The sequence below is a fragment of the Condylura cristata genome, unplaced genomic scaffold (genome assembly GCF_000260355.1).
Source record: "Condylura cristata isolate star-nosed mole 26May11 unplaced genomic scaffold, ConCri1.0 scaffold00015, whole genome shotgun sequence".
Classification (NCBI taxonomy): Eukaryota; Metazoa; Chordata; class Mammalia; order Eulipotyphla; family Talpidae; genus Condylura; species Condylura cristata.
In genome coordinates this window covers 32,272,769-32,282,880 of record NW_004567116.1, presented here as the reverse complement: position 1 = coordinate 32,282,880, position 10,112 = coordinate 32,272,769, and the positions used below count along the sequence as shown (strand labels likewise).

The window sequence follows — 10,112 nt, the reverse complement described above, 5'->3', positions numbered from 1 at the left end:
AATACACTACTGACAACATATAAACATCTAGTAAGTATCTGACAGATAAATAAGTGCTGATAAAAACTCAAATTAGGAGTGTTAAGTTTAACTGAGACATAGTTGGATGTCACAGATATGTCACTTTGATTCCTCATCATCTAATGTTAGAAGAATTTTACATATCCTCATTTAATACTCATTAGAACACTCCAAAGAAAGATCATAACTATAAATTTACAGAGCGTTCAGGAAGGTACAAACTGCACAATGTTTATATGGCCTAAGTAATGGAGTAAATACCAAAATGTCATTTTACCATATTCTACGAAGGGGAATATGATCCCCTTAATACCCCAAAAGACAGGAGTTATGTTTGAAAAAGTAAGATTGACAAATGGCTATCTACATTAGCTCTTAACACAAAATATTTAATACTGAGTTGAATATCTGTATTGTGTGATATGACATGAAGAGAAGGACAGAGATAGGAAAGTTGGTCAGGAAGCTTTCACAGTATTTGGAGAAAAATTGATTCAGGTTTCAAGTCTAATCATACTCGTAAAGAATCACGAATTTAGATTACTGAATAAATGGAATTTTCAGTAATCCAAATCTTAATTGTGAAACAACCTGCAATGTCTTAAAAGTATTCTTCATACTTCCTGTCCTGGCTTCTAGTAGTAGTTCGAATCAAAGCTATGATATTCCTCTATGATGTCTGCTTAACATTCACACAGAATACTAATAGAAACAAAAAGGCAGCATTCCATACACATGCAGAATATACAAATACAGACCACCATACCCTATTTCAGTTTTTGTGTGTTTACCTTCACCAGCAATCTCCCCTTTACTGAATACAGCCTTCCGCAAGAAATGGATATGACCCTACTGTAAAAGCTCAGCCCAGTAATACTGGGAGTCATGAGACCACAAAGTATTGAAAAGCAAGAAGAGACCTGAAAATATTAAACAGTACAATATGTTTAGAATAAGGCAAAAAGTTCCATGAGTAAGGGATGTAGGATAGCAGGCCAGGAAGATTGATATGGATTAGATTCTGAAGAGAATGTTATGCTTAGGAATTAAGACAATCTGTGTGTGATGATTTCCCAGTTATGACAACAGAATCCACTGAAACAAAGTGAAGAATAGCAATAGTGATTACACGTTTAAATTTTTGATTCTTTAGCTTTCTTACAATCAAAGCAAAATAAAAAAATTGAACTTTATTTGAAACCACAAAATACCAGAGATGAAGTAAACCATTTTTTATTTTTACTTTAAGATTATTTGGTTCTTGAGACATGCAAAACCCTTTAATTTTAATGAGAACAGTGTTTTTGTGTCTTTTTATCACATATCCGCTTAATATTAGGTGTAATATTGCTAAGTCGGATCCGCATATGAGGTGCAGCGTCAAGTCTTTTCCTGTACTTTGTTTTTGTTGCAGCATAATATGAAAATCCTGTTTCACACAGGTGCATTGTAGCAAAAGGTAGAAGTATACTAACTGCTCGCCTTGCTATGCTTGGGTACTCTTGAATTAGGCTACTCCAAAAATCATTTAGTGAAAGTTCACTGAAATTTTGTTTCACTTGAGAATCAGATGTTAAATCAATCAGGCTTTCATAGTCCCTTGCTACTAAAGAGGCTGGTTTAACAGTTACAGTAAATGGGTTTCTAACCCAGGCATTATTGTCATTTGTTACAGGAAAGTATTTTAACAGAGAAGAGCGCAAACCCCTTAAGTGCTGCACAATGGCATTGCAAATATCTTTATCAACTGTAGAATTAATCTCAGTCAAAAAGTCACTGAGTGTAGGGAAACAATCAAAATTTTCTTCTTCTACAGATGAGGCCCAAAACTCCAGTTTTCTAAATAATGATGACATTTTATCAAATACTGTAAAAACAGTCACATTTTTTCCTTGCATTGACAGATTAACCTCATTTAACTTAGTAAATATATCTGCAAGATATGCAAGTCTTAGCAGCCAAGATGAATTTGTTAAACAATCAGATAATCGGAAAGCAGAATCCATGAAAACCAATAGTTCACGGCGAAGCTCAAAAAGTCTTACAAGAACTTTACCTCGGGAAAGCCACCTCACCTCTGTATTCAGAAGAAGTGCTGTGTGCTGAGCCCCCATTTCTTCACATAAAATTTTTAGCAGTCTGGATTGATGAGGTCTAGCTTTAATATAATTGATGATTTGTACTGCCTGATCTAGGACATTTTTCAGAGATGTAGGCATTATTTTAATTGCTAGTGCATGTCTATACAAGAGGCAGTGACTACTGGTGCTTTCAGGAGCCACATATTTTATCAAGGAGACAGCCTCAGCAATCTTCCCATCCACTGCCCTAGAAGCATCACTACAAACATTAACACATTTTCCCCACTCAATTTCATGTTTTTGCATAAAATTGTTGATGCAGCTGAAAATTTCTTCACCAGTGGCATTACTTTGTAAAGATTCACAGAGGAGTAAGTCTTCCTCAATAGACTTATTAAACCTGTAACGAACAAACACAAGCAGCACAGCAAGTCCTGAAACATCAGCTGATTCATCTAGTTGTAGTGAAAACCCATCACAAATTTTCAGTCTACAAACAAGTTCTTCTTCAATGTCAGCAGCTAAATCCTTAATTCGACGTGCAACAGTGCTGTTTGACAGTTGTACTGCATCTATTTTTTTACTATATTGTTCATCAAACATCCGCATCACAACATCCTTTGCACAAGGTTTGATAAGCAATTCTCCAATGGTATGAGCCTCTCCACTCAGGGCTATATGGTAGCTTACATTGTATGAAGCCTCTGTAGCACTTTCATTATCTGTATTAACAATTTTAGGTGTTGGAGGTTTATTATTTTCAGGTGAATCAAGATGTTGCTTGAAAAAGCTTATGTCTTTGTCTTTATATGCAGCATGTTTAGTTTCTAAATGTCTTCGAAGCTTACTAGGGGCCAAAGAACTATTTGATAAAATTTTCTTACATAACACACACTGAGCATGAGGTGCATCTCTATTGCCAAAGTAAGTAAATCCAAAAGACAAATAACTTTCATCATATTTTCTTCTTTTTGGTTTCTTACTAAATGTTGTTATTTTATTGGAATTGGACATAAACTTGACCCTGGAAAGCTCACCTTCACATTTCTTAGAAACTGAAGGCAACTGTTCATCTTCACTTTGCAATATTCCAACCTTTTGATCATTTGATTCAGACACAATTTGGTAACAAAAAGATTCTACTTCTTGTTTAAGGCTTCCTTGTTTCAGCAACAGATCCATAGGCAAAGTGTTTGTGGTACAAAACATGGCTAATTTAGAATAAACATCAAATATCACAATAGCGTTGAAATTATAAAACAGGTAAGATGACGAGCAATCGTCAGAGATGATATATAGCAAGCCATCAGTTAATTTGTAAAAGCTGCCTATCCACCAATGCGCAGATGGAACATCACACGTTCATGTATCAGGTGATCTCGCATACGACTTCCTGGTGCTCTCAGGTTTGGCACACCTTTTCTTAAAGGTAGATTATCACATAAAAATAAGGGCTATAGAAATACATGTAGTAGTCATAAAACTATATTTTAAAATAAACTATAAAGAAGTACTGTTAGCACTGATCTCAACATATATTAAATATTAATATTCTACAACATACAATTCAGGAACCACTGGACTAAGAAGGAATAAAAAGTTGATATGAGTATTTTTATGGAAGAGACCTTAAGGAACATGTCCTTCAGGCAGAGGATTGCCAACTTTTTTTGGAACGGGCCATATAATAAATATCTTTTACTTTATGGGTTGTATATGGTCTCTGTTGCAAGTTGTCAATTGTGCATGTGGCAATATGCACGGAGAATAAAAAACAGGTACAGTTATATTCTGATAATGCTCTATTTATAAAAACAGACAGCCTGGGCCATAATTGACCAACCCCTTTCAAAGTACATAGTATCCTAGTATTGCTTAGTTTTCTATTGCCATTAGACACAGCGACTGTTGATAACATTACATATTTGACTGTTCCTTTCTGTTACTATTCTGAAGAGCTTTATTTAAAATATACAAACAGTTAAAAATTTTACAGAACACGTTATAGCCTACATACTGTGCATTAACACTGAAAAATAAATTGTACACCAAAGCTAAGTTACTATTTCTCTGTTCTTAAAATTATCTAATTATTTATATTATCCAAATTAAGATTTAAAGTAATGTGTATTTTACTGATTACACTGCATCCCATTATACTATAGATGAGAGTTGCCTACAGACTAAATTTTGCATTTTCATGTTAGATTCTCAATCAAAATGGTTTCCCTATTAACAGCTAGAAGGTAAAATACCTGAAATGAAAAGTAATCCCTTTTGCAGGCACACTCTCCACCTTGGCAGCTGGAAATGCAGACTCTTCAAAAGAATAAAATTAAGGGATGAATGGAAGGGGAGAAACCAAAAGCCTAGAAAGAGAAAGATTAAAATTAGATACAGCAAAAGAGAACTACAAAACACTAAGACACTAGTCACTAAAATCTACACTAGACCCAGGCAGTGCAAATGTTTCTTCACTGCAATGCAGACTTTGGACTGAAATGCCTACATAGTAAAAATGATATCCTCCTACTATTTACTATACAGGCAATTTCACTGTTTTGAGATGCTCTACCAATTCATTCATTTCACAGAAATACAGTAAAACTTTCAAAAATGAAGGCTAACTTTCAAAAGTACAGTCACATATAATGTTTCTAAAACTCAGTATTGGAAATAATCTAAAATAGAATCACATGATGTTACATAAAATAGGCTGTTTTGCTCTAACCATCTTTGTTCTCTCCATAACCAATTAAGGCTTCTGTTTTGAGTGATCATTGTTTACTATGCACCAGAAACTGCTAAGTTTCTCATCTACTGATAGATCACCTTATTTAATCCTCAAAACAAACCTGAGTACAGGGACTATTAATAACTCCACTTCAGAGACCCAAGAACAGACACAGAGAAGTCATCTGTAAGTTAACTTATCTGCAAACGAAGAACAGAATCCCCAAAGTTTGCAGAGGTGCCCACGGTAGCCATTACTTGTGTGTTTGCTAATACCCTTAATTTCCCAAGCACTAAATAACCTGGTACCAGGAGCTGGGTGTTATCGAGAGAAATTACAAATGCCAGAAAGCCGTGGGTCTCAAACTAACAACAGCAGAAAGTCCAATTTCTCCATTATTGGGAGCAAAAATGCAGTGATTTTTCCTTTCGGTCCACTTGGATGTGGCAACAGAAAACTTTGTGGAGCTGCTGGTTGACCTACAAGACGAGGATCCCTCTCCCTGGCCGCTAGAGAAGCATACAAGAGTAGGAAGCTTTGTTTTCAGGAAGGAGGGCCGCATCCCCATCTTTTCAGAGATGCTCACCCCGAATCTGTCGTGGACAAAAGTCTGGACTCCCTAGGGAGTAAAGTTGTATCCTATTCCCAAGAGGAGGGGAACCTTGAGCTTTTCGCAGTTCTGGTTAAACTGACAGTTAGCACAACCTTTTCACCTCTACCCTCAGGCGGTTCCTGCTTCCAACACTACCTCCCGGGGCAGGGGGGCTGGGTCAGAGTGAGGTCCAGTCAGAAAGCCTAGGCAGAAAGGCAGTTAGGACCCTGGGCGGGTCTGGACACCGCTTCCAGCACCTTTTCCAGCGGTCACCTGGAAGTGCGGCCCGGGCCAGCTATTCCTCAGCTTATCCTGGTCCCAGGTGCGCGCTGCCCGCAGACCACCACGTCCGGACTTGCTTCCCGTCGGAGCCCACCCTCGCCTCGGAACTCTTCTCTCGCGTCCCCGAGCAGTCGCCTCAGATAACCACCACAGGAACGCGTCGCAGGACCCAACACTATCTTTCTACTTCATCTCCATCGATGATGGAGAGAACGGTCTTCGCTGCGGCTTGGCTGCAGAGCAGCGCCGCGATCCCCAGCTGAGCTTGCGGCCGCCATTTTAGACAGCTCAAGGCAGCGGCCATTTCAGAGCGCACGACTCAGCCGCCAGGGCGGCTCTGGTCCTCACCTTCACCGAGGCCTGAACAGGGTCAAGAGCCAGTCGTCGTGGACTGGGGGGAAAGGGAAAGGGAAATGAAAAATAAAACAGAGAAAAAGGAGGATTCGGGGGAGGGGGGACAGGGTGAAGCTCTCAGCTCAGGGATATCGCCTATGGCACCTCCACAGAGATCCGACTCGCGGCTGGAGCGGCAGCTAGTCTGGAGATAAATTTAGCACTCTGGGGCAGCCGAACCTACGGCCCAAGAGCGACTCCGCCACCGCCCAATCAGCGCCGGAGTTGCTCGCTGCTACCAATCCTCGCAGAGCATCGGGGCGGGACTAAAGGAAAGGACCAAGCTGGGTTGAGGAGTGCTGCAGCCGCTGCTGCAGCGCTGGATTCGAGTGAGCCGCGAGGCTCAACTGTGCCAGGCGTGAAGTGATTGTTCTCAGACATCTCTGTGCCCTAATCAGCCCGGGCGCCCGGCAGCAGATAACTGGGAACTACTCGATGTAGTTGTTATGCCGTATGGCCGAAGTGGACTGCAGAAATCTGCATGCTCCTAAGCCCCGGGCGTGCTGCCCAGGCAGCGGCGATTTGAGCGGATTCGCAGTGCAGAGAAGGAGCGCTCAGCCTCGGCGGCTGATACTTTCACCTCTTTGTTCCCAGAGCCGTACCGATGCCGGGTTGCGCAGCCGCTTCCTCTTTCCCTTATTTGCCCCAAGGAATCGGAGCAGAAAACCTAGCTCTTGCCCCCCGCCCAGACATCCCCTCACCTCCCCGACACCGGCGGGTCTGGGACCCTATGGGTCTGGTGGGGTGGGGTGTAAGGTTGGCTTGGCGCACGAGGGGCGGAGCTTTTAGGTGACCCCGGGGGGCCTGGGGAACCGCCTTGTAGGAATCGGTAGGGATAGCGGCGTCTCCGCAGTCTTAGCGTGAAGGATGGAAGGGACCCCTGTGCTGTCTTTGCAGCTCTCACAAGTGACATCCGCCTCAAAGGAACGCCGGAACGCTGCACCCAAGGGCCGGCGTTCTAGCATGTTCACTCTCCGAGCTGCAGCATGCGGATATTTTAAGGCATGGTTCTACCAGCCTCTCATCTTTCCAAAAGTCTACACTGCTAAAGGCTGCGGGCGGTGTTTTCATTTTGTGTGATGTCCCGCGGGGAGACCTGGAGTCGGGTTTTTTGAACTGGCACCCGAAAAATACACACGCTAAATGGAGGGAATTTGTTTTAGTACTCGTAGCATTTAACAAACGGTCTTATTGTTTACAATACTTTATCCTTTCGAAACCCCTTAGAATTAACTGAAGGAAAACTGATCATGATTTCAGGCACTGCACCAATGACACTGCACCAAGCTCCTAACTTGTGGCCAGAAGCAAAGGCAGTTTTGGTTTCTAAAATATGCTTTTTGATATATGAACAAATTTCTTAGACGTTGGAAGAAACCTAATCCATAATTTAACAAGCTTTCAGGGGGTTTGCATAGAAAACTTCTCAGGACTGATGGTAGAAGCAACATTTAGCCCAAATGGTTTAAAGCCACATCAGCATCATCAGGTCTTTGTTCTACATACAGTTTTCATTATTATTTCATTATTACATTTCATCTGTTCTCATTATTTAAAAATGATCCCAATCGTTTCATTTGAAATTTAACCACGAAGGTGGAACTACTTTTGGGATAGGTTGTGCAGTTTTATTTGAAGTGTGAAAAAATTAGTTTGTAATTGCAGTAGTTATCTACATAATCTTTTCATATTTTAATGTTTTATAATTCTGAGAAAGCTTTTACATAATGCACACAATTTAACCTTCACATAACTGGCTTACATCTTCATGAATTGGGAAAATCCAAAATATTCAACTGACTGGAAAAATACTGCTTAAACGAAGTTTAACTAAGGCCTTCCCTTCACTTAGGCCCTAGCAATCTGCAGAGTCTGATTTTTAAAAAAAATATTTACTTATTTATGCATACAAAAACTGGGATATACCAGATGATTCACCAGAGACAGAGTGAGGAGTAGAACATGCTGACTTATGAAGTACAGTGCTGAGCGGAGCAGCAGGTTAGACAAGACAGGTCTGCTGTGCCCTGTGGTCACCTCTCTGGGCAGGGATCAAACTCTGCCGCAGTGGCTACAGATATCTTCATTGTGCTGTGATTTAACCCCTTGATCCACCAGGGAGGCCCCCAAAGTCTGATCTTTTTTTTTTTTTTCTATAATTACTTGATCAATAGTTACTTACTGATTTGACTGTTGGTTACTGAGACAGATCTGGGCCACTGCCACTAAAGTATCGTCCACTGGGGACCTATAGGAGAGGGGCAGAAACAGTCAAGTCTGAAAAGTAAGGAACAAAATCAAAATCAAGATAAAAGTTGCCATTGTTAACCTCCTCACAGGTCTCTCACCCACATCTGTTTCTACTAGTCCAAGACCAAAAAGCAAGAATAGTTTCTTCACATGTCTCTTTGCTCCAGGTGTCTCCTCCAGGTCTCCTGCTGGCTCTCCATCCATCTTTCTTCCTCCAGTATCCTCTTCTGCTTCTCTTCTTCCCTGCTCAGGTCCCCCTTTCTTGGGTGGGGCAGGAACCTGGAATTTCCCTTTTTTCTTGGGACCACCCTGTTACATATCCACTTTTTAATGTATTAAAAAGAATCATATCAGATAGTCACCCCTATTAAAAAAAAAGATTTATTTATTTATGTGTACAGAGTTGGGGTCCAGGCCAGAAGTGCAGAGGATTCATCAAAGACAGAGTGGGGTGCAGAACAGGCAGAGCCTCAAAATACACTGCTGAGGGGAGCAGTGGACAAGAGAGCAGAGGTCTGCTGTATGGGGTCACCTCCCTGGCCTGTAATTGAACTTGTGCTGCCCCTTAACCTGTTGCGCCACCAGGGAAGGCACAAGTTACCCCTATTTTACAGATAGGGAATTTGAACTGACTGGTAAATAACTTGTTCAAGTCCTGAAAGTTATTTGGTAGTAAAGCCTGGATTAGGTGCAGTACTGGTTGTGGAAAGCATGAGGCATGTGTACATGCGCATAAATATGTTAGGCAGAGAAGTATTAACAATAAGATTATAGTTATATATTGGGAAAGCAGGTGGAGCCTTACCCTTAAGAAGAAACTCACTTTACTACCTGAGACTCAAATTCCACTGGAATCAGTGACAAGAATTGGCTATCTGAAACCTGTAGCCTCTTAAGAGGTCTGAGATGACAAAGTTCTGTTCACATTGGTGAATTTGCAGTAGTTTGGTTTGCCAGAACAGATAACCAGATAAAGGTTTTGGCACCAGTATCGTAGGTCATAGTGTCCTCCTTCTTATATTCCTTGCTCCCTCAGTGCATGTGGGAAGGGCAGAACAGCAGCTGAAGTGACAGCTGGGAGCCATGTGCTGGATCACACTACCCACTCTTGAGCAGGACAGCGAGTTATTTCGAGCAGAATGGCACATCTTCACATCTGCCACAGTGTGTAACCTTTAAAATAAAGGTGGTAAATTAGTAGCTTGCATATTTCTGCGAAAGTTATTGTGATGTGTCAGCTTTGGTCATATGAAACATTCAAGAGAATTTCATGGCCACGTGTATGAGACTGACTTATTGGTGTAGATTTACAAGAGTTATCATAAGTGCTTATAATGATTTCACTAACATATATTTCATTTGTAGTAATAATTGAAAATAAGAGAATTTGGTTAGTTAAATATGCAAATTAAGAAGTATTTAATCTGTGAAGCTTGTGAATTAATTATAGAGAATAAGTGTCCATATTTTATGCAATGGTGAGATTTATAAATAGATTAATAAGATTTACAAATTGAACTTAAAGGCTCAAGATATGCAAATGTATGATATATTTGGCTTACTTATAAACAAATTGTGTCAATTTTCAATGTTGATTCTAGCTTTTCTTAAAATTTTTATTTTTATTTATTTATTCATTCATGAACTGAGGTATAGGCCAGAGATGTGGGGGTAACAGGATTCACCACAGACAGAGTGGGGAGCAGAGCAGGCAGATTTCTGAAATACATTGCTGAGGGGAGCAGTGGGCAAGACAGGT

The 10,112-nt window shown here is 40.6% G+C and overlaps 1 protein-coding gene across 7 annotated transcripts; it reads right to left on the bottom strand.

Moving 5' to 3' along the window:
• Positions 1–1,153: 1,153 nt before the first annotated feature.
• On the bottom strand, positions 1,154–6,270 carry ZBED5 (zinc finger, BED-type containing 5). Of its 7 annotated transcripts, none has more exons than XM_004683044.1 (3): positions 6,059–6,270; positions 4,358–4,471; positions 1,154–3,556 (listed from the first exon to the last, which is right to left on the bottom strand). In XM_004683044.1, exon 3 carries the CDS (start codon positions 3,309–3,311, stop codon positions 1,308–1,310), a length of 2,004 nt encoding a protein of 667 aa, XP_004683101.1. In that variant the 5' UTR covers positions 3,312–3,556; positions 4,358–4,471; positions 6,059–6,270; the 3' UTR covers positions 1,154–1,307. The 7 variants fall into 7 exon arrangements, with proteins under 7 accessions (XP_004683101.1, XP_004683100.1, XP_012581132.1 ...); XM_004683043.1 differs by having other exon boundaries at positions 1,154–3,524; XM_012725678.1 differs by having other exon boundaries at positions 1,239–3,524; positions 5,423–6,232.
• Between the last annotated feature and the right edge of the window lie 3,842 nt (positions 6,271–10,112).

Coding starts and splice junctions, on each gene's coding strand:
- ZBED5 (XM_004683044.1), bottom strand. CDS start 3,311: ATGTTTTGTACCACAAACACTTTGCCTATGGATCTGTTGCTGAAACAA.